Source organism: Cynocephalus volans, chromosome 1 (genome assembly GCF_027409185.1).
Source record: "Cynocephalus volans isolate mCynVol1 chromosome 1, mCynVol1.pri, whole genome shotgun sequence".
NCBI classification, from domain to species: domain Eukaryota; kingdom Metazoa; phylum Chordata; class Mammalia; order Dermoptera; family Cynocephalidae; genus Cynocephalus; species Cynocephalus volans.
In genome coordinates this window covers 293838994-293863965 of record NC_084460.1, presented here as the reverse complement: position 1 = coordinate 293863965, position 24972 = coordinate 293838994, and the positions used below count along the sequence as shown (strand labels likewise).

The window sequence follows — 24972 nt, the reverse complement described above, 5'->3', positions numbered from 1 at the left end:
TATTAGCCCATTGAAGTTTACTTTAGTAGTCCATCACTACCCTCTACATTTTTTTTATATCATCCTTAAGGTTCTTAAAGGGCCTCCCTTTTAGCAGTCTCCTTCATCAGACTGTTACCAACTCTTTCCCCTTCTCTCTAAAATAAAATCAATCTTCTCTCTTGAATGCTTTAATTTTTATAAAGTACCATATTTTCCTAGTTACCCAAGTTCAAAACCACCATCAGCAGCATCTCTCTTCACAACAATTTCTTCTACATCTTTCCCGCATCACGAAACCTGTAATTCTCAGGATGAGAAATAAATACCTGGGCAACAGAGGACAAGAAACATGATTTCCAAAAATTCCTCCTCCTGGCCCTTACAGCAGTTTTTTTCTTTTTTAATTTCACTTGCTTGATTTCCCTATTGAAATTTTTATTACAATGTTACTGAAATATCATTTACTCTGATATTATTAAGGAAAAAACCTGAGTGATAAGGTTTAAACATAAATAAAATAAAACAATGGAACATTGAAGGCCATAAACGAAGCACAGCCTTAGAGTCGAAATGTTGTCTTAGAAACAAGTAGCCCTCTGGCGTGCATGTACATATGGGTATCTTCATCTACTTTTTTATTTTTAAACTTTATTTTGAAATAATGTCAGACTCACAAGAAGTTGCAAAAATAGTACAGTGAGTTCCCATGTACCCTTTATCCAGTGTCCCTCAATGATAACATCATATATAACCTTAGTATATTATCAAAACCAAGTAATTGACATAGGTACAATACCATTAACTACTGTTTTACCTAGATAACATATGCTCTGTAATTATCATGAGAGTTCATTTGGTGACTAACCATACAAAAACAGTTGTGGAACCAGATGCTTTCCAGCTACCTAATTTACAGTCAGATTCAGCTATGTGCACTAAAAGAAAAAAGTGAGAAGCTGAGCAAAGAAAAAGGTCAGAGAAACTTAGTGGACTTTCCTGCCAAAGCCAGTTCTACAGAATTTCATTTTGTTCCCTCTAACGTATTTCCATGTTCCCCAAGTAGCCAACCAAAAGTTTCATGGAATAGCAGAATACTCAGCCTGTTTGGTATGTTCTATCTCCAGTTTTATCCTGTTTCCAGGGGAGGAGCAGAGTCGAGTTAGGCAGGGGACAGAATCCATAGCCTCTGCTGTTGTTACAAGTCAAAAGCAAACCCTGTAGCCCTCCCCTGTGGCTTCTGCCTGAGAAAAAGGAAAATAATGTCGACAGGAACAAACTGTCAGAGTCCACCTCTGCCAGCTATTACTAATATATCACAGAATTTCAGGTTTGCTTGTTGATACAAAGTTAGTGGTGCCCCGGAAGTTGTTTCAGATACAGACAATTTGGTCTTGGCCCTTGCTTGAGACAATATTGAAAATGTATGCTTAAAAAAAAAAAAAAAAAAGAAAATGTATGCTTAATATAAGGTGCTGTTGATAGTGATGCATTTCATATTCTTTGACTTAAAAAAAAAAAGAAGAAAAAATGTAACTTTATGAAAATAGAGAAAAAAATTTTTTAAATGAGACATCTTGTATGGTAGGGAAAGACATATTACAGCGGTATTGTGCCAAATTAAATTTTGGCTGTTTACGGGGTTCAGTATCTGAAATGGAGTATAATCTTTAGAAGTTACCACCTAGCATGACTCATATTCTTCCCTGTCACGATGAAGCCCCTGGCCAATAATAGATGTGCCCTGCCTTTAAAAATTACAGGAAAAACCAATTTACTTACGACTCTCAAATTGGGGTTTTAAATGTTAATAATACAAAAGGTTTATTCCTAAGACAACTCATTTGGTACTTTTAAAACAGTCAATTTCTGTAGAACTTTTAAAATCATTTAATTTACCAAAAACTTCATTTTCACAAGACTGTTTTAAATCTCTAAAATTAAATTCACCTGTATAAAAAGGTGTTCTCTCTGTGCTCTTAAATTAAGGTATATCACACAGGCCTTAGATCTGGTAGCTTTTACTATTTAAATGTGAAATGTGTATGTTTAAATTGCCATCAAACAGATATCTCATTTATTTTTAAAAGCTAGCGAATCTGTAAAAATATTATGAAAATATAAAGGATACTCTATAATAATTTTTCATAGAAAAATGATTTCTTTGCACTTAGTAAATTTTCATGTTAACAGAGCTAATGATCTTTGTTTCTCTGGCATAGATTTAGTAATATGCCCCTGTTTTGACTTTGGTAACATCTTTAAGAAATTCCATTTTCTAAAGTTTATAAATTCTAAATTTTTCTAAAAATGGAAGGAAAGGATTATTTCTAGAGTCTGATTTAAATAGACTGAAAATAAAAACCAAGTCCTAGATAAATAAGAACTGTACAATAACTCTAAGACACCTGTTAATAGGTTCCATGAAAAGGAGATAAATTAATTTGGACTTTACAAAGTAGAATAAAAATAAAATACTGATTAAGAAATTAGTCCCATTTTTGCCTTAATTCAAACATGAGTTACAATGAAAAAGTCTTCTTATGAAAATGTGCTCCGTAAAAAACTAATATTGACTATACTTATATAGTATACCCCAAGTCTAATAATTTGTAAGCAATTTCTCCATTATTTGTCCTTCTTGCCTGTATTACCCAAAAGAAAAGTTAATTTTTTTCAAAGTACTTTTGGTACACTGGAAATTTACTGATCAATGTGACCAAACAAATGCCAGTAACTCTCAGCCAGAGATTTCCCTGCTTTTGCTGTCATCTCAACAAGAGAAAATACCTGTGTACTCAACAAGTCCATACTCAAATTAGGGAGACCATACTAGTACTTGAAACACCTACCTTAAGTACTATGAGAATTCAGCTGGCTGGTTAGCTTAGTTGGTTAGAGTTTGTTGTTATAACACCAAGGTCAAGGATTCAGGTCCCAGTACTGGCCAGCCATCAAAAAATAAACAAGTACTATGAGAATTCAGAAGAAAAGGAAGCATAATGAGGAGCAGGTACTAGAAAATCAGAAGATATAGGCATTGAGGAGGAGCCATTTGGCAAGTGGAAGCTAATTTTTAAATGTTGATTAGTTCAGAGATACAGGATTATATTCTCTGTTTTTGCCAGGAAGTACAAAGATGTGGCCCGGTAATTCTGCCCCTCTGTTTAAAGAAGCCACACACCTCTGCATTTAATGAGCTGAAACCAGATGACAGCAGAATTGACATGGCAGAAGCTGCTGCACAGAGAGTAATCTGATCAAATTTAACAGACCCTGCTGCAGTTCTCTTGTTCTCCAAGAACTTACTGTACGTTAACGAGGAACACCGGCCCTAATCATTACTAAAGGGAAAGTTTCCAGTGAAAGAAAGAAATTCAAGTAACCTGGAATATGAAAAATTAGGCCTGCCTGTTGGTTAATAGTTAAAAATTGCTTTTTAAATTAAAGTTATTTATGCTTTTATTAAGTAATATACAGATTTTTAAATGTTCAAACAGTTCAAGAGGTCATACATTGAAAATGAAGTCTCCCCACCAAAACCATTTTTTGTTTGTTTTTTTCAGTTTAAAAGCTGGGCTATGTTTGTAAGCAAAAAAAAAAAAAAAAAAAAAATCAGATGAAGGAATAAATTATATAAAGAAATTTGGAGCCTATATGGGTTTTAAGTGGAGGAACAAGACAATGACAGTGGCATTGTAGTAAGACTGTTCTGGCAGTTTGCTGGTTTGCTCAGAGAAGGAAGAGACAGATTTGCTCTAAAGTCTTCTGGATTTTTTTTTTTTTTTTTTTTGTCATATTAGACCTTTCCCACTTTTCTTAGATTATAAAAAAGATTCCCATATTTTTCCCTAGTATTTTTTGGCTTTTTTTCTTTTTCTTTTTTTTAATCTTTGATCTATCTATACTACATCATAGTGGAAGGAGTAAGATAGAGATTTAATTTAATTTTTCCAAGTGGCTACCCTTTGATCCCAATGCTGTTTACTCAATAGTCCATCTTCTTACCATTTATTTAAAATGTGCTTGTTAACATATACTTAATTCTGTATGATTTCATTATCTAGGTGAACTTTCTGTTCTCTTCCATTGATCAGTCTGGTCATATGCAACACTATACACTATTTTAATTATAATTTTATCAGTTTTATTATCTGGAAGTGTATGTTTTCTCTTGTTACTCTTTTCAGAATTTTCCTACTGATTCTCATACTTTCCACATGAACTTTAGGATCAGCTTATCTGTTGTTGTTCTTTTTAATCCTGTAGTTGTACTTAGAGGGATTGCATTAAATTTACAGATTAGTTTATGGAATATTTACATCTTTATGACATTAAGTTTTTCTATCCCAAAGTAAAGTATACATTTCCACTTTTTTAATATTTCTTTTTTGTCCCTCAGTAGCGTTTAGAGGTTTTTTTATTATAGAGTTTATAACTTTCTTGCTATGCTTCTTTCCAGGTATTTAACTTTTTTGTTGTTGCTTTTTTAAATGAGGTTTTTCATTCTATTAGGTTTTCTGATTTTTGTTCACATATAAGATATTTATTTTTGTATATTAATTTTGAGCCAAGCAGCCTTGCTTATTTATTATTTACAGTGGGTTTTCATTTTATTCTTTTGAGTTCCCAGATATAAATTTATACCACTTGCAAATAATGATAATTTTACTTCCTGTTTTCAAATTTTTATATTTCTTATTCCTTTCTTTTATAATTCTGTTGCCTAGTACCTCCAAAATAATGTTAAATAATAGTGGTGCTGGAAGGTATCTTTGTCCTACTTGAGACTTTAAAGGGAATGCTTCTGTTGTTTCCCTAGTTAGCCATGAATTATGGTTTACTTTACAGATAGCATCTTTATTTCTCATTACTCAACATTTCTTGAATTCTTCTCATTCCTGAATATGAAATGTTTGTTTTCATCCATTGTTAAAAACTTATATTTCTCTTCCATCATCTAATATTCAAGCTCCTTTAACTCTACATCATCCAAAGACCATAAAACTCAGGATATATGAGGATGAGGATGAGCAGACTAAGGGAGCCCTGAAAAAGCTATATTATAGTTAAAAGCTATATTTTGGGCTGGCCAGTTAGCTCATTAGATCATGGTGCTGGTAACACCAAGCTCAAGGGTTCGGATCCCTGTAACAGCCAGCCAGCCAGCCAGCCACCCCCGCCCAACATACACACACACACACAGAGCTATATTTTATCTGTGAGTTGCTTCATAAGCAATCACTTCCCCAAAAGTGGGAACCTATGACTGAAATCAGAATTGTCATTGGTTTGAGCAGTTTGGTGTTTATAGAAGTGCTTACGAATTCATTTTCCTGGTTCCTTTTACAAATAAGTGGGTTTTTATTTCACTAAGAAAAAAATACAATAATGTAAAAAGTTGTGATAAAAATGTTTTAGTTCTTATCTAAGATCACACAGCTGTTGTGTGGCAGAACTTGGACTCCAATGCAACAGTTCTGCTCAATTGTATTTTCCCTTCTCTCAGCTTTTCCTTGTGACTGTACACTAACATGCCCCATGGTCTCTATCTTCTCACCACAACCCAAATGAACTCCTGAGACATTATATGTTGGCATCTCAAATATTTTTAAGCAGATTGCTTAGTATTGAAATATTTTCGTGTTGGAGATAAAAATTTGGATATCAGCACAGTCATTTGATTAAAAAACTAACTGGACTGATATAAATATTGAATAAATAAATGGGGTGAAGAGACAAATCCCCAATGCATAATTCCAAAAATTCATATACTTATTTCTCCCTCAAAGAGGTGGAGCATAACTCCCTACCCCTTAAGAACTTCTGCATCTAGTAACTCTTCCAAAGAGCACAGTATGGAAAGGAAGGGAAAAGAATAACTTCACAGTGGAGGAACCTATAAACTACCTCAGGCAAGTGATCAAGTTTGACATCAGCAGTGACAAGTCATGTTGATAGCATGCACCTTTGATATGCTGTGATGAAATGGCACTTTACCTCTGTGGTCTTCCTCCTAAAAATCCATATCCCCAGCCTAATTGTGAGAAAATCATCAGATAAATCTCTCTTGATGGACACCCTGTAAAACACCTGACCAGTACTCCTCAAAACTATCAAGGTCATCAAAAACAAGAAAAGTCTGAGAAACTCTCACAGCCAAGGGGAGCCTCAGGAGACATGACAACTAAATGTAATATGGTATCCTGGATGGGACCCTGGAACAGGAAAAGGATATTATGTTAAAATTAAGTTTGGACTTTAGTTAATAATAATGTATCCATATCAGTTCATTAGTTGTGAAAAATGGAAGTTGTTAATAATAGGGCAAACTAGGTGTGGGCTTAATAATAGGGAAAACTAGGTATGGATGAAAACACTTACTACTCTACAACTGTGTAAATCTAAAATTATTCTAAAATTAAAAGATTATTTTTTTTTAAAAAAAAGGCTAGAATAGAATAATATCTGATAAACCAATTCCCTTCTTGGTGAATTATTATAAACTGAAATGTTTTAGATCTTCTATCCTTAGATTGGTAATCAGGATTTGGGTTAATATCATTAGAGGATTATCTCAGTATCATTGAGAAGTGTCCAGCTTGAGTATGAACTGTTTTGAAGGGGATTAGTAAATAAGTTCCTTGGTTCTAATTAGAAAGAACCCATAAAATTATCAGAATAATGCCCAAATATATGGTGACCCTGAGTACAAGGCAATCTCTTACCTTTCCAATGAAAAAATATTTTTAAGTGTGATGTGGATAAAATAGACAAATACGTATTTTCACATACATAATTAAGATCATAAATTTTATCAAATAATATTTGAATTTAGAAATATTGTCCCCCTCCATACCACCTGTCTTTTTTATGAAACATGTTGCCCTGGTTTTTTATGTACAACTTTGGCATTAATACGTGGCACATATCAGGTTCGGATCCCATATAGGGATGGCCGGTTAGCTCACTGGGTGAGCATGGTGCTGAAAATACCAAGCCAAGGGTTAAGATTCCCCTTACCGGTCATCTTTAAAAAGAAAAAAAAAAAACCTGGCACATAGAAGGTTGTCAATAAATATTTTTTGAGTGAATAAGTGCATGAACGGTAGTTTGAGATCAGATATATAGAGAGCCCTGGACTTGTCTGTAAGAATCCATTGAAGGTCTTTGAGCATGAAAGTAACACACCAGAGATATCTAGCCTCTCCTCAAGGAAGATGAAGACATTACAAATTGTCTGCTTAGAAGAGGCCAGGGTATAGCCAGGTATTGGCGTGGAGGCACAAAGGAGCCCCAAGTTAGAAGTCAGGCAGATTTGCATTCAGAAACTGCTGTAGACTGAGTGGTCCCAAGGGCCTCTCAGAGGAGGTGCCAGGACCTGAGAGTGTGAAGAATAAGGTCAAGAGCACTCCGGCTGGCTGGTATGAGTTAGTGTGTTGGGAAAAGACAAAGGTGTCTGTACTTGGGGCATAGGGAAAAAGGGGCCTTGTAATCCATGGAAGGGACTCAATTTTTTTTTTTTTTTTTGTCTTTTTCGTGACCGGTACTCACACCGGCCATTCCTATACAGGATCCGAACCCGCGGCGGGAGCGTCGCTGGGCTCCCAGCGCTGCACTCTCCCGAGTGCGCCACGGGCTCGGCCCAATTTTTTTTTTTTTTTTTTTTTTAAATGCAGAGGAAAGCCAGGGATTGATGTCTAACTTACAGTTTTAAAAGACTCCCTTCTATGAAGAGAACAGATTGGAGAAGAAGGCAAGAATGGAAGTAAGGAAAACCCAGTCAGGAGACTAGATGGGAGATGACAATGAATTAATTACCATTATTAATAATAATAATAGCAAACACACTGCTTACTAAATGCCTAGGCACTGTTCTAAGCACTTGATTTTGTTTGTTTTGGCAGCTGGCCAGTACAGGCCTTGAACTCTGGACCTTTGGTGTTAGCAGTGGGCTCTAACCGACTGAGCTAAGAGGCCAGCCCTGTTCTAAGCATGTTACAAGTCCTTAGGACTTCTAAGCACTTTACAAGTGTGCTCTCCTCTTTAATTCTCAAAAGTATCACAGTTTGAATGATAAGTCACACAAAACTGTGAATTAATGTTTTCAGAGGGACTTAATAGTTGGAATGCTCAGTCTTCCTCCTCAGCCCATCAATTTCAAACCGTTCTATGAAAGCCACTAACCAAGAAGTTATACTATATTAAAGTAGGGGGGAAAAAACTGTGTGTAATCTCATCTCCCAACTTCTGGGCCTCTTCCTTTTTGATACCTTCTATTCTGGCCCTGACTTTTTGTTCTGAGTCGTTCGTGGGCATTTCTACTTGTGTGTTTTTCTCATCTTTTTTTTTTCGCTTCACTGCCTCCCTTGTGTCTCTCTCTTTCCCCCCGTGTGTGTCCTGTGTTTCTTTTCTCTGTTCTCTTTGCCTTTCCCATTCCCTCTCGCTCTCTACTTTCTTCCCTTATCCTAATTTTTCTCTTTCTCTCTTCTTCCTCCCACAGGCATGTACAGTGGGTATGTTTATTATATAAAAATTAATGTTACACCAAGGTCAAGTTCAGATCCCCATTCCAGCCAGACATTAAAAAAAAAAAAAAATCGACCATTTCCATTTAAAACTATTTAAGACTCCCAGAACCAGTGTACTCACTCCAAATGCACCTAGATGATTGTTACAAAATATTTTAAATTCTTTTATTCCATTTCCTGCATTCACATCTCTCAAGAAAATTTGCCTAGTACCCCATTCATCTAACTGGTTTCTTCTAATTCCCAAGTCTCCCTTCCCACTTCACTACCCACCTTCCTCATTGCCTTCTATACCTCAAGTATGTCCCCAGCTCCTGCACCATACTGCATCTAAATCACACCAGGTCACATCTATTCTTTAAAACATAAGAGGACTAATGTAACCTTCTCTGTTGATCCAAGGGTCTCCCATTCTTCCATAATATTTATGGAATATTTACTTCCTTTTTTACTTTTTCCAAGGCTTAGTACTTCGCAAACCATTGATTTTGCTCTGAAGCTTATTTTTTAAGATGCTCTTAATTTTGCATTTGAGAGTGCTTCTTTATGTCTGCCTGGTTCCAAATAACAGGGTACCATAAAAGCTCTCCTCCAAACAGGAGACTTCCCATAGTAAAGGAGTATTCTTTTGCAATCATCCTTAGTATAAATCACCAGGGAGCTTTCAAATGAGAAAAGACCTGGCTGACCCAGAGGGTGATATTTATAAATAGTACTCCAGCCACACTTCTTTAAAGCTTGTCCACCTAATCCTTCTCTCTCAAGATTGGAAGTGATTTGACCTTTGAGTCTTAAAACTCAGGCTCATTTTCTCTGAAAAATCTGGTTAGCAAAAAGCTGTTAAAATGAAAACATTTTCAGTCAGGTGATAATCAGTCATCAAAGCTTGCCTTTCATTTCTAACATTTTTAGCCAAATGTTTTCTCTTTTGAAGACCAGCTTTTCTCATTATTTTAAGACACCTACCTTAATTTTTATTTGTTTACTAATAGGCTACTATGGATTTGCACTCTTATGATTCATAGAGCTGTTCCTAAATGGCTGTATCTCTACCATGAACTGAGCCTTCCTTTTTACCCCTAAAATTACAGAACTTGGAAGGGCCTTAAGTAACCTCCATCCCAACATCATTGAATGGAGGTCTCTTTGTATTTCTCTAATTTTGTATTATTTATTGAGGATAATATCTTACAAATCTTGTTAGGATTATAAAATGAAGGACGTGATATAGACATTGATAGATAATTTACCAAATTAGGGTACATGGAAGAAATGCATAATTTTTGAATTGGTCAAAGATATTTTTATAAAATATATTTCCCCAAAAGAAAATCTATTAAATCCTTAACCAAATTATTTATAAAGAGAAGAGATACTTGTGTTATGGAAATCAACCATGTATTTTTAGCTGCTTCCCTCCCTTGCTATGACATGGAAAAATCTTAAATTTCACTGTCAACTAAATATCAGATAGAAGACTCAAATTTAAAACTTTCTTCATTTTATCACTTAATAGATAGATTGAAGAGTAAGCCCTTCTCCCAGGCTTTTCTTTGCTGACCTGGGCCAGTGTCACTAACCCAGGCTTTTCTTTTCTGACCCTGGCCAGTGTTACTAATGCTTTTTCTGGAAGCTGCTGGGTCTGATCCAGCTGCAGCTTTGTGCAAGGACCCCTTCTCCAGGGCTTTTCTTGTAGTAGTTTTGCTAGAATGACTCACCTGCCTGTGAGCCTGGAGCTGTAGAAGTAAGTTTAGTTTTGTTGTTTAATTTATGAAAGACTAATATCCATGGTGCTATCTTGGATACATAGGACACTATCTGTTGTGAAGGAATGAAAAGCACATACAGAGAAAGTCAAATGAGGTCTGTGTCTTCTGAAAACCTTGGCTCAGATGTCTAGGACAGTTCCGAGCTCAGAGTGTATTGATAGAGCAGTAGTATGTTTTCCTTCTCTAGTTGGGGAAGTTTTCTCTTAATACATAGAGACTCCACTGCACAAGCAGGTGGAGGGCACAGGAAGCTGGAGTCCTCATCGTGTTCCAGGCACTTTACTGGGTAACTCTTGGTTATCTTTTGTGACCTTTCTTGTATAGCAGCAAAACCTAGAAAGAATTTCTCCAGAGTGTTAAATGTAGTGCCTTTACACACATTATGATGCTAATCAGCTGTGTTCGGAGTTTTTCACTGCAAACTAGTCAAACAATGGGAAAGTATTGGAAGGATATCTCAGGCTTTTGGAACTGCCTGGAATTTGGAGGACTAGAGACTGCAGCAGAGGCCACAGAGCGGGAAAGGGCAGGCAGGTTGGCATGCCCCCACTACCCTCACCCTGCAGAACTGCCAGCTCTTCCCCAAGTCCTGACTAGAGCTTCAGAACCCCAGAACTAGGCACCCAAGTGTCCAAGCCTAGGCCTTCCTCTGTACCAGAGCTGGGACAGAAGGATCTGGCCCTTCCAGCTTACTATGGTGCAGAGCAGTCTCTGCCTCCCATGGGGAACAGAAGCTGCAGGGTGCTGTTGGGAAGAGGGTTTGGTTGACAGACAGCAAAAAAAAAAAAAAAAAAAACAGAAAAAACACATGTAAACTATATCAGCTGTTTTTATCTGAAGCTTGATCTCTTTACATATATTAACCCTCTTTCACAGACTTAGCCTCTGTGCTTAGGTAATATTTATTTTCTTTTCTTTTAATGATTTGTCCATTGTTTAGGTTTTTTTAAAACAAAACAAAAAAAAGAGCTTGAGACTATCTTTTTATTTATTTTATTTATTGTTATTTTTTGGATATTCTGTAAGTGTTTATAAAATCAGATCAAATGCAGACTTTGAGAAATGCACTATGGAATAACTGACATTTTGCAGAACACAGATTTTTTTTCTTGTTTTTTTTTTTTTTTTGGTCCTTTTATTTATTTATTTATTATTTTTTTAAAGAAAATGTAATTTTATTAATTTTTTTACATTCTAGGATGTTGCAGAGCAGTTGGGAGGGACGGGGAGAGGGAAAAGGACAAGGAAATGGGATGGAAGAAGGAGGAAGGAGGAGGGGCAGGACTGAGGCCTGTGGCACCCCCCTCATTCCCAGAGGGGTCAAGACCAGGTGGCTTCCAGCAATGGCTTGGCCATTGCCAGGCTAGATGCAGATGTCAGAGGGGTGTGGCAAAAGCCCTCGCTCCCCACCCAGCTCGGAACCCAGGGCCCTTCTTGCTGTGGCTTGGTGGTTGTCACTGGGCTGGTTACACGTGGGGGGGAGCGGGAAGCGGCCGAGGCCTGAGGCCCCTCATCACCTCAGCTTGAGAGAGCCCAGGTCGCATCCTGAGGTTGGTCGGTGGTCATCACTGGGCTGGCTGTGCACGTCAGGGGGCATTGCTGAGGCTCCCAGCCCTCCCCCACTTTCTGACTTAGTAGCCCAGGGGACTTCAGTCCGTCTAGGTGTTATAGGTGTTCTTTGGTGAAATGAGACCTTTACTAAATGTGAAGCTTTGTCTCTGGTTGCAGGTACTTTGTTTTTTCTTTCATTTCTGTGTTGAATTATTTGCTGTTCCCACCGTTTAAACTCTGCACTGGAACTAATTGGTTGTCCTTTGCTTACTTCTAAAATGTGGGATCTTCCTGTGGGGACCAGTACTTGAGCTCTGTAGTTGAGTTAAATTGCTGCTTTGCTGCTCATTCCCTAGGGAAGGCTTTTTGTGCAACTCAGGTTTTAATGGTTGACTTTATAGGTACTTCCATCTCTATAGAGTTCCGGTGCACCAGGGTTGTGTAGAAACTCTGGTTTTGGCCTGAGTCTTTCCATTAAACTGCATCCCATGCAATTCTGTATTCCTGACCAGTCTCCTCTGAGTGGTCCTGTGCAGATCAGCTGTCCTTGCTGTGCCCCTGTGTTCTCTGGTGGGCCCATCTCCCCGACAGCTGGTGCTGCAAACATTACCCATGGGACGGGCTGTACGCTGGTCCTTTGTGTTGGCTCACCAGCCTCTGAGTGGCTCCTTTTTTTCAGTTTTTGTGGCTCCTTGGTCCTATGTGGGTCCATGGGAACCCTATTAGTGGTCTTGCTGGCTGGAGGCCACCAAGGTCCTCTTCTCCCCTGCCTCCTCCAAGCAACTTCATCCAAAGGGCACAGCTGCGGCTTTTGCTGGCTCCTGCTCCATGCGCTCAGCAGCTCCAGCCTGGACGTGGCTGGGGTTCAAAGTGGTCACAGCGGTTTTTGTTTCTCTCATGGTGGCTTCTCCTGCCTTCATGCACTCTGTAGGTCTCTCCTCCTCTGCCCCTGGGCTCTAGCAGCCCCAGCTTGGCTGTCGTTGCTTTTTTATAGTTGTAAATTGGTTGATTTGTGGGAGAGAGTGACACTGGGGACCTTCTATTCTACCATCTTGACCAGAAATCTTATCTTTTTAAATTTAGTTTATTTTTATTGAAGTTTCATGTGTCCTTCATTTAAAGACTTATAGTCCACCCAGCTTCTAATGAAGAGCAACACTCTTTGTCTTCCCATCCCTGTTTTCTACTCCCCAGAGAAAACTATTTTCAATTTTTTTTGGCTGATTTGTTTGGTGTTTATCTTGATATTTCTAAAAAGCACACTGTACTTACACGTAAACATTTCAGTTTTAGGCATTATTTCTCTACTTCCCACTGTGGAAAATGACAATTTTTGTTGTTTCTCAGCACTTCATGCCGGACCACGCATACACACGATTCTCATTCTCCTATCCTCCCAGGATAATCATATTGGATCTGTAGTCTGTGTTTTTATTATTATGACTGTGTCAACACTGTTTGCAATGAAGCCATGTAGTATAAATTGTGACTACTTTTTTCTTCCAGTACTGTCTTTGATTTTTCCCTGATGTTTTTTAATTAATTTGCTCAGGTGTTCTGTACTTCTCACTAATTTGACCTCCAAATCTCCCCTAATTTTATTAATCTCCTCTAATTTTATAAATGTCCTTTCCATATAAACACATTGGGTATTCTATGAATTTCATCTTCTTTTTTTTTTTTTTTTTAAAGATGACCGGTAAGGGGATCTTAACCCTTGACTTGGTGTTGTCAGCACCACGCTCAGCCAGTGAGCTAACCGGCCATCCCTATATGGGATCCGAACCCGTGGCCTTGGTGTCATCAGCACCGCACTCTCCCGAGTGAGCCACGGGCCGGCCCGAATTTCATCTTCTTAAAAGCATATTTCTCCCTGAGCTTTCTGACCTGTGCTAGTCTGGACCCTGAACCAGTCACTTCCAGGCCTGCTAAAGAGCTATTGTCTTAGGACCTTCCTTTACCATCAGTCACTCAGGGGACTCCCTTCACCTGTTTCTTGTGTTAAATCTCTTTCTCTCTGGATCCCATGCTGTCCTCTCCCTTGGTTTACTCTGTCATTTTAATGGAGCATATTATCATTATTTTCTTGGAAAAATTTTTTAAAAGTTTTTTTCAGTTTGTTTCAGGAGAATTTCAAAGGTACTTCTTAGGCCTCCTGGCTAGCTTAACATCAGCATAGCCAGGGTAAGCAACTTTACCCCCTTCTTCCCCTCCCCTTTCCCTTTTCTGCTCTAGGAACTGAGCAGCGAAATTCCTCTCCTGGGAAGCGGTAAACATGACCATTATCATCAAAGGAATGTCTTGTGGGCTGCGGGAGCAGGCTTTGGGCTTGAACACTTTGCACTGATATAGTAACGACACTAGTTAGAAGCTTATGCCCTAAACAACCAGGTGTTAGCAAACTACAAGGGCTGTGTCACCTTGCATACCACTGATTTCGAAATTGCCCATTACTCTGCTAGAACCTTCAAAGGCTTATAAGCCCCTGCTTTCCTTTCTTTGGGGGAACTGATCCTACTCAGTCTCCCCTCTACGTTGGTGGGATAAAGCCTCTTGGCTGAAATAGCACCTGGCTCGGGTCTTTCTCTCTCTCCCTTTTCTCTGCCTTGCAGAACCTAACACTGCTCAGTTTTCTTCCATCTTCCAGAGTTCCTATTTGAAAAGTCTGATTCGTTCCATTTTTTTTCCCATTCTGATTTTGACCCTTTATGGGACAATTTATTTTTCCTCTGGGAGCTTCTTTATATCCTTGACTTTCACAAATTCACTATGATGTGACTTGGGCATTTGCTGGACACTTTCAATGTGGAAAATTTTCTTGAATTAAAGTATTGGTCACATCCTCCCTGCAGTTTTCTCTGTTCTGTCTTTCTAGAACGCCTGTTAGTTAGACATTGGACTTCTTGGACTATTCTCCAGTTTTTGTATTTTTACCCTTCTATTTTCTATCCTTGTCTTTTTCTTTCTGAGACATTTCCTCAACTTTGTCTTCCAATTCTTTCATTGAGTTGTTTGGTTCTACTATCAAAATATGTTTTTCTAGAGTTCTTTTTTGTTTTCTGAATGTTCTTTTTTTAAATTGGTATTATCAAGTCACTTATTGTATTGAACAACACAGAAGCTAGAAAATACTTAGGTTAGAATTAGTAGCCTCATAAATTGTAACCTTGAGCCAGAGAAAATCACCTAAAACATACAAAATTCCATTGTATATAATATTTAGTGTCAGTAAGGGTTATGTCATGTCTCCCACTTTTTTTTAATGCTCCTTTTTAAAAGTTTGTATCTTTGCCTGTAGTCTCTTTTTTTCTTCTAAGTTCCTTTCTTTCTTAGTTTGTTTTGGTCTATCTTTCATGGTGAATGCTTTCTTAAACTTCTGGAAATACTGGGCTATCTGATTATATTTAAAAGCAGAGCACTAGAAAGCTATTTGACAGTTCTGTGTTTCTGAGGGAAACTTATGTACTGTGGTCTTCACTGCAGAGTGATCAGCATGAATCATTTCCTTGTGGTACCTCTGATATCTGTTTCTTTTGGTCTTTTCTTGTCTGGTCAGATTCTGTGGGTAAATTTTAAATTTTTCAGTGTTCATTTTCTATCCCTTTCTTGCAATTTCTAAGTGTATACAATCTTTGTATTTTTATGCTATAGATACAAGTATTTTATCTAGGGCTCTGCTTCTTCCTTTAGATGTCTTTTGGACTCTCCTACACATTCTTATCTGCTTTCATGGCACTTAGCAATTTGGCAGACTTGCTAAAAAGTAAACAAGAGTTGGTAGGAGCAAATATGAGACACCTAGCATACAAAATAGGAGTCACTTTCAGTGCCTTATATTTCCTTAATCATATTTGATCAGAAATTGGATGAACCTTCGGGATGCTGAGACAGGGAAGATACTCTGGCAAGGAACAGAAGACCTTTCTGTCCCTGGTGTGGAGCATGAAGGTACTTTCTAATCCTTTGTCTGCACAGGGCTCTGACTAATGTCAGAACAGGGCCTGGGCATCAGGGAGGTAAGTTAACACATACCTACAGGTAAATGAGCCCCTGAAGGCACAGCACATTAATCCACATGTTGCTGACATTTTCAGTTCCTTTCTTACATTTCTTTCTCCATTTCCCCAAACCCATTTTGTGCTAAAATTTTAGCATTAGAACATATCCAAAGATGAAATAAACTAAGATCTCAACTTTTTTTTCAAAAGAAAGTTTGCATTTTTGTTTCCCTGAAGTAAATGAAAAAGTAAGGGGTTAAAACCAATAGAATAGCATAGAGAAAAGCCCCCTTCCTAATGAGAGTAGCTTGGCAAAGCCCTTAGATGCACTAAATGTGATGTTCCTTGAAGATCTTTCAAATACAGTTGATGAATTTGAGACCTCTGCCTTCAACTGAAAAGTATAATGCAGTTACCAAACCATTATCTGAAATGTAATGTATCTATCATGTTCACTAAATCAGCTGTAAGAAGCTCCCAGAAACTTGAAGCATCATAGTCATGTGGTTTTCATTTAGAATGGATTCAACATTTCTTTTTTTTCTTATCAGCCCGTGTTCCCAAGAAAATCCTGAAGTGCAAAGCAGTGTCTCGAGAATTGAACTTTTCTTCAGCAGAGCAAATGGAAAAATTCCGCCTGGAGCAAAAAGTTTACTTCAAAGGGCAATGCCTAGAAGGTATTCTGCTGCCTGCATGCTGGAAATCAGGGCTTAGGGTGGCAGGGACAAAAGGCAAGACCCAGTAAACTAAAGCAGTGCTTTGGTAACATTCATTTTACAACTCAGTTTGTAGTAGGATTCCTATACTCCGCAAGATTAGGGACCCCCAGTGAAAACAAACCAAAACAAAGCTAGCTACTATGAGGGGCTTTGAGGCCTCTGACACTGGAAGCTTGTGTGTTGGTGCCCGCTTTGGCACTGACATAGTATTGTGATGTGGTCTTGGAGGAAGCTGCTATGATCAGGGCCTAGTATAGTGCTCTACATACAGTATTATACAAATGTGACTGGCACGGCCATTCTGCATTGAGTTCTCACCATAAAGTGTAAGAGGGCACATATGCATCTTAGAGCTACAATTCCAAGTGAAAAGGCCTACTTCTGTTTATAGTTCACATCCAGCCTATTTCTAAGAAAATGCTGCTTATACTGTATCCTGCTCGCTGGTCCTAGATCCCAAAGCATAAGAAGCAAGCCTCTGATGTGGTTTAAAGGACAGCCTAAAGGAGGCTTCCATGTCCTTTTTTTATGCTTCTGGTCTGGGAGGTTTCTGATAGCTTCCTTTGGTGGTTTTTGGGGTAGGAAGAGGCTCAGTCTAAAGGAGGGGGACAAAGAGCCCTTAAACTTTATACTGGGGCATATGCTTACCCCGGCTTTTCGTTCTTCCTTCAGAATGGTTCTTCGAGTTTGGCTTTGTGATCCCTAACTCCACAAATACCTGGCAGTCCTTGATAGAGGCAGCACCCGAATCCCAGATGATGCCAGCAAGCGTCCTAACGTGAGTGAGCAGGTCCCCGGAAATTGTGAAGTGTGTCTAGAAGCAGCCATTCCAGACAGGTGGGACTCCTGATCCCGTTCAGTGGGTACAGAGCTAGGTTAAGAAATAAAGGTAAAAGAGTATGCAGGGGTATCTTAGTTTGTAGGTTACTGACCATTATCATATGAGAAAGACAGTGTGATAGAAAGGAAAGAATCAAAAACTTCAAATTAGACCAGGTTTAAATTCCTGATTTACCCTGACAACCTGGCAATAATATACTTTACATCCCTGAGCCCTAGTCTTTCATCTCAAAAGACAGAATTAACCATTCTCTCTCACAGAGGTTTAGTGAAAATAGAATGAGATGATATGGAAGGAAACTGGCATATAATATATACCAAATCTATGCTAATTTGCTCCCTTTCCTGACCACCATACGAGGGTACTTTTAAAAGTTCATGAATAAAATGAAGAAAAAAAAAAAGCAAATGCTAAAAAAAAAATAAATTAAATTAAAAAAATAAAAAGCTCATGAAAAAATGGAATTAAAAGATAATCCAAATCTTTTCATGAACTTTTTGAAGACCCTTTGTACTTTTGGAATCTCTGTACTTTTAGTCACCTTTAACAGCATCTGGCAAAGTCCTAATTCTGTTTTAGAGTATAATGTTTGGTTACAGTTTTCCAGAGAATAGCTTACCATTTGAGTAGCTATGCTTCCTGCTCGAAGAACAATTAGTTTGTCCTTTGTCCAAAAACACTGTCAGTAACTGCCCACCTACCATTTTCTCTTGGGAAAAGATGTTAGTCTTTCAAATATTTTAGTAATAGTGCCTTCTAAAGAGTTAATCCTACAGATAATTGTGTGATATTAAATCGTTTCTTTAAACAAGCCCTTTACAAAAGCCACATCGAATTTGTAAATAGAGGTTATTTATTTAAGTTTTTAGTAGTTCTTTCTTTAATAGATTTTTAATTATAGTAGCAGCCATTCAGATTACCTGTTTTATAATTAATTGCCAACAGAAATATATCTGCTGATTATTAATTACCCTGGGAAAGTACAGGGTAGTACAGGAGGGCATTTTTTTAGATTTTATTAACCTTCATTTGACTTCATCTTGGCCAGGCCTGATTTCTATCAGGTTCTAAAATTAGGAAGTCTATGATAACATCTTTGGGTTAAGTCATGTATCACTTTTTTTTTTTTTTTGTCTTTTTGTGACCGGCCGCACCGCGCTCACAAGCGCACCGGCCATCCTTATATAGGATCCGAACCCGCGGCGGGAGCACTGCTGCGCTCCCAGTGTCGCACTCTCCCGAGTGCGCCACGGGGTCGGCCCCATGTATCACTTGTTAGAGACCCCAAAACAGTTGCCCTTTACTCAACAGTGGTTTGGTAAGGTCAGGGTCTATCCCATTTTACAAATGGGAGCATTGAGATACCCACCAAGAAAAATGAGATTCTACCCTTACAGTTCAGGTGCATCATCTAGGGTTCTTTGATTGCAAGCCACAAAAACAGGCTCTGGCTAATACAGCAGAAATAAAGGAGTAAGGGGTAGACCTGGGGCAGACTGGAAGATTCAGGAGGCAGGAATCTATGGATGGCTTCTTCAAGGAACAGCCATAGGAAGGATCCTGCTCAGGGGAGAAAGTCTGATTGGCCCAAATTACATTCTGTGCCCACCCCCTTGCCGGGCAAGGGAGGAGCCATTTGATTAACACATGGACTGGAGGAGGGGTAGTCCCCCAAACAAAGAGCCAAGTGCTGTTACCCAAAGTCAGAAGAATAGATGCAAGGCAGGCAAAACCCAGCTGTCCACTATAGTAGGAATTGTAGGGAAAGGTACCACCCCTCAGGTCCACGGGTTTCCACGTGTAATCCAGCCGTAAGTGCCCATAAATGCGATATCAGAAAGTCAGTCGGATCTATAAGCACCCTGTGTGCAGAGCACTCTACTAAGGGTTTTAGAGTGTGCCAAAGAATGGAGACATGCTCTCACTTCTGATTTATGAGTTTGAAGGGGGCAGACCTAGTCACACAAGTGTCATGTTAGATGTCTAACACCATGTTGACACAGATTTTAATGTCCCCAAGCTAGGGCTCTATTTGGATACATGTCCACTGGCCTAGCAAAGCTAGATAGAAATCACTTTGTGGAAGTGAAATCTTATGCCTAACATGCTCACTATCTTTCTTTTGCCCTCTTTTTGTTTCTCTTCACAGTGGGAACGTTATCATAGAAACAAAGTTTTTTGATGATGATCTTCTTGTAAGCACATCTAGAGTGAGACTTTTCTACGTTTGAGAAAAGAATGTGTGTGCATTTCAAGAATTTGGGTTTTGGGGGGAAGGAGGAAACTGTTTACTTCTTTCCTCCACATGTTTGATTTTGACACTTCCAACCCTAATTCCTCCTATGGCAGAACCCACCTGTGGCCACCAGGGGACCAGCTCTGTGTAGGTAACCAGATGGCTTTTTTCCCCAAGCAGCCATCTTCCACTGACCAGACTAAACTCCTAACCCCAGACCAGGGCAGGGGACGTGCCTCAACTCCTTCCTGGTGTAAACACAGGAGAACAAACATACCACGAGCCGATACTGTACCTGTCACCCTCCCTGGCTCCTCCTTGGACCCTGCAGGGTACACATCTTCTTTGGCCCCTGGTTTTGGAAAAACTCACATTCCTGACCCATGTTTAGTTTTTTCCTACCATTTCTATTTCATATACTCTCATACATTTAACTTGTAAAATAGACTGTGATATTATTATTACATAATGTAATTAAAACATACGAATTAAAATATTCCTACAGTCTTTAGCATGGCACAGCTTTTATCTTTCCTTTTTCTGGAACGTGAACCTGGCTGCATGATGGGAGAAAGACATTTATCAGGTCATAGGATCACATCTATATTTTATTCCAGGGATCGGCTGATAGATCTTGTTCCTGAGTTTCTCAGTTGCTGCTTTCCAAGAATGTACAATGTACCTGGACAAGACCCATGACCTGTCTTTTTGACACAATATTTAATGGTCTCTTCTACAACATACATGTACCTTGTGATGTTGTTTTTAACTTTTTCCATTCCTTTACAATGTTCATTTGTTCAAGAGGTTTCCGTTAAGGATAGAAGTTCTAAGTTGGTAGAGTAGGGACTCTTGTATTCCTAAATGAGAGACTAGAAGTTTCAAAATGAAGAAAAGATCTCCATGAACCTAACTGGAGAAATACGGGAAAGAATCTGGGCTGGGAGACTTTTAAGACCTTGGCCAGAGGAAGCCAGCAGGAGAGAGACTCAATTGTATCTGCAGTGTTTTCAGGTCTGACATAAGAGAAAATCAAAAAGCTTTCTTTTTTAGGAACTTAATTCTGAGCTACCAAGTAGTCTTCACTATCTTTTGTAAAATACCAGTGATTAAGTTTTCTGGTTACCAAAGCAGTAATGTCTGAGGCCAGAGGACGGGACTATACACTGGAAAGACAGCTCTCTCTGGTGTGGCCCCTGCTCCAATTCCTGCTTCTTCTCTGTTCGTTAGCTGAATCTATTGGCACCTGTGGATGGGGAGGAGAAGCAGTCCATTTTTAGTGTACTAGCACCATCTTTGGGTGACGATTCTATTCTTTATATTAAATCTGTTGTCTTCAAAATTTATTTATTTATTTATTTATTTTTTTTTTTTTTAATTTTATTTTGTCGATATACATTGTAGCTGATTAATGCTCCCCATCACCAAAACCTCCCTCCCTTCTCCCTCCCCCCCTCCCCCCCAACAATGTCCTTTCTGTTTGCTTGTCGTATCAACTTCAAATAATTGTGGTTGTTATATCTTCTCCCCCCCCCGTTTGTGTGTGTGTGTGTGTGTGTGTGTGTGTGTGTGTATGTGTGTGTGTGAATTTATATATTAATTTTTAGCTCCCACCAATAAGTGAGAACATGTGGTATTTCTCTTTCTGTGCCTGACTTGTTTCACTTAATATAATTCTCTCAAGGTCCATCCATGTTGTTGCAAATGGCAGTATTTCATTCGTTTTTATAGCTGAGTAGTATTCCATTGTGTAGATGTACCACATTTTCCGTATCCACTCATCTGATGATGGGCATTTGGGCTGGTTCCAACTCTTGGCTATTGTAAAGAGTGCTGCAATGAACATTGGGGAACAGGTATACCTTCTACTTGATGATTTCCATTCCTCGGGGTATATTCCCAACAGTGGGATGGCTGGGTCGTATGGTAGATCTATTTGCAATTGTTTAAGGAACCTCCATACCATTTTCCATAGAGGCTGCACCATTTTGCAGTCCCACCAACAATGTATGAGAGTTCCTTTTTCTCCGCAGCCTCGCCAGCATTTATCGTTCATAGTCTTTTGGATTTTAGCCATCCTAACTGGGGTTAGATGGTATCTCAATGTGGTTTTGATTTGCATTTCCCGGATGCTGAGTGATGTTGAGCATTTTTTCATATGTCTGTTGGCCATTTGGATATCTTCCTTAGAGAAATGCCTACTTAGCTCTTTTGCCCATTTTTTAATTGGGTTGCTTGTTTTCTTCTTGTAAAGTTGTTTGAGTTCCTTATATATTCTGGATATTAATCCTTTGTCAGATGTATATTTTGCAAATATTTTCTCCCACTCTGTTGGTTGTGTTTTAACTCTTTTAATTGTTTCTTTTGCTGTGCAGAAGCTTTTTAGTTTGATATAATCCCATTTGTTTATTTTTCCTTTGGTTGCCCGTGCTTTTGGGGTCGTATTCATGAAGTCTGTGCCCAGTCCTATTTCCTGAAATGTTTCCCCTATGTTTTCTTTAAGAAGTTTTATTGTCTCAGGGTGTATATTTAAATCCTTAATCCATTTTGAGTTGATTTTAGTATACGGTGAGAGGTATGGATCTAGTTTCATTCTCCTGCATATCGATATCCAGTTATCCCAGCACCACTTGCTGAAGAGGCAGTCCCTTCCCCAGTGAATAGGCTTGGTGCCTTTGTCAAAGATCAGATGGCAGTAAGTGTGTGGGTTGATTTCTGGATTCTCTATTCTATTCCATTGGTCAGTGTGTCTGTTTTTATGCCAGTACCATACTGTTTTGGTTATTATAGCTTTGTAGTATAGCTTAAAGTCAGGTAGTGTTATGCCTCCAGCTTTATTTTTTTTGCTGAGCATTGCTTTGGCTATTCGTGGTCTTTTATTGTTCCATATAAATGTCTGAATAGTTTTTTCCATTTCTGAGAAAAATGTCTTTGGAATTTTGATGGGGATTGCATTGAATTTGTATATCACTTTGGGTAGTATGGACATTTTCACTATGTTGATTCTTCCAATCCAAGAGCATGGAATATCTTTCCATCTTCTTGTATCCTCTCTAATTTCTCTCAGCAGTGGTTTGTAGTTCTCATTATAGAGATTTTTCACCTCCTTGGTTAACTCAATTCCTAAGTATTTTATTTTTTTGGTGGCTATTGTAAATGGGCAGGCTTTCTTGATTTCTCCTTCTGCATGTTCACTATTGGAGAAAAGAAATGCTACTGATTTTTGTGTGTTGATTTTGTATCCTGCTACTGTGCTGAAATCATTTATCAATTCCAAGAGTTTTTTTGTAGAGGTTTTAGGCTGTTCGATATATAGGATCATGTCATCTGCAAACAGGGACAGTTTGACTTCCTCTTTTCCAATCTGGATGCCCTTTATTTCCTTCTCTTCTCTGATTGCTCTGGCTAGTACTTCCAACACTATGTTGAATAGGAGTGGTGAGAGTGGGCATCCTTGTCTAGTTCCTGTTCTTAAAGGAAAAGCTTTCAGCTTTTGCCCATTCAGGATGATATTGGCAGTGGGTTTGTCATATATGGCTTTAATTATGTTGAGATACTTTCCCTCTATACCTAACTTATAGAGGGTCTTTGTCATGAATGAGTGCTGAACTTTATCAAATGCTTTTTCAGCATCTATAGAGATGATTATATGGTCCTTGTGTTTGAGTTTATTAATATGGTGTATCACATTTATTGATTTGCGTATGTTGAACCAACCTTGCATCCCTGGGATGAATCCCACTTGATCGTGATGAATAATTTTTCGTATGTGTTGCTGTATTCTGTTTGCTAGTATTTTAGTGAGGATTTTTGCATCTATATTCATCAAGGATATCGGCCTGTAGTTTTCTTTTTTGGTTATATCTTTACCTGGTTTTGGTATCAGGATGATGTTTGCTTCATAGAATGAGTTTGGGAGATTTGCATCCGTTTCAATCTTTTGGAATAGTTTGTAAAGAATCGGTGTCATTTCCTCTTTGAATGTTTGGTAAAATTCTGCTGTGAATCCATCTGGTCCTGGGCTTTTCTTTGTTGGGAGCCTTCTGATAACAGCTTCAATCTCCTTTATTGTTATTGGTCTGTTCAAATTTTCTACGTCTTCACGGTTCAGTTTTGGGAGCTTGTGTGTGTCCAGAAATTTATCCATTTCCTCCAGATTTTCAAATTTGTTGGCGTATAGTTGTTTATAGTAGTCTCAAATGATTCCTTGTATTTCAGATGAATCAGTTGTAATATCGCCTTTTTCATTTCTAATTTTTGTTATTTGAGTCTTCTCTCTTCTTTTTTTTGTTAGCCATGCTAATGGTTTGTCAATTTTATTTATCTTTTCAAAAAACCAACTTTTTGATTCGTTGATCTTTTGAATTGTTTTTTGGTTTTCAATTTCATTCAGTTCTGCTCTGATCTTAATGATTTCTTTCCGTCTGCTAACTTTAGGATTGGATTGTTCTTGTTTTTCTAGTTCTTTAAGGTGAAGTGTTAGGTTGTTCACTTGCCAGCTTTCCATTCTTCTGAAGTGAGCATTTAATGCAATAAATTTTCCCCTCAATACTGCTTTTGCAGTATCCCACAGGTTTTGGTATGATGTATCATTGTTTTCATTAGTTTCAATAAACTTTTTGATTTCCTGCTTGATTTCTTCTTGCACCCATATGTCATTAAGTAGAATGCTGTTTAATTTCCATGTGTTTGTATAGTTTCCAGAGTTTTGTTTGTTATTAATTTCTAGTTTTAATCCATTGTGGTCTGAGAAGATACATGGGATAATTCCAATTTTTTTGAATTTATTGAGACTTGATTTGTGACCTAATATGTGATCTATCCTGGAGAATGATCCATGTGCTGCTGAGAAGAATGAATATTCTGAGGTTGTTGGGTGGAATGTTCTGTAGATATCTGCCAATTCCAATTGGTCTAGAGTCTTGTTTAGATCTTGTGTTTCTCTACTGATTCTTTGCCTAGATGATCTGTCTAATATTGACAGTGGAGTGTTCAGGTCCCCTGCTATTATGGTATTAGTGTCTATTTCCTTCTTTAGGTCTAATAGAGTTTGTTTTATAAATCTGGCTGCTCCAACATTGGGTGCGTACATATTTATGATTGTTATGTCTTCTTGATGGATCAGTCCTTTTATCATTAAGTAGTGTCCCTCATTGTCTCTTTTTATGGTTTTTAGTTTAAAGTCTATTTTGTCAGATATAAGAATAGCCACTCCAGCTCGTTTTTCTTTTCTGTTTGCATGGTAAATCTTTTTCCATCCTTTCACTCTTAGTCTGTGTGAATCTTTATGGGTGAGGTGGGTCTCTTGTAGGCAGCATATAGTTGGGTCCTGCTTTTTGATCCAGTCA

General features: G+C 38.3%; 1 protein-coding gene across 1 annotated transcript in view; it reads left to right on the top strand.

The window, feature by feature from the left end:
- The window catches only part of PDE6D (phosphodiesterase 6D), a 46956-nt gene extending 26817 nt beyond the window's left edge, over positions 1-20139 (top strand). Inside the window, exons 2-5 of the mRNA XM_063114871.1 lie at positions 15690-15778; positions 16380-16505; positions 17220-17325; positions 19538-20139. Coding sequence (XP_062970941.1) covers positions 15690-15778; positions 16380-16505; positions 17220-17325; positions 19538-19619 — 403 coding nt within the window. The 3' untranslated portion in view covers positions 19620-20139. The remainder of the gene's footprint in view (positions 1-15689; positions 15779-16379; positions 16506-17219; positions 17326-19537) is intronic.
- The last annotated feature ends 4833 nt before the right edge of the window (positions 20140-24972 follow it).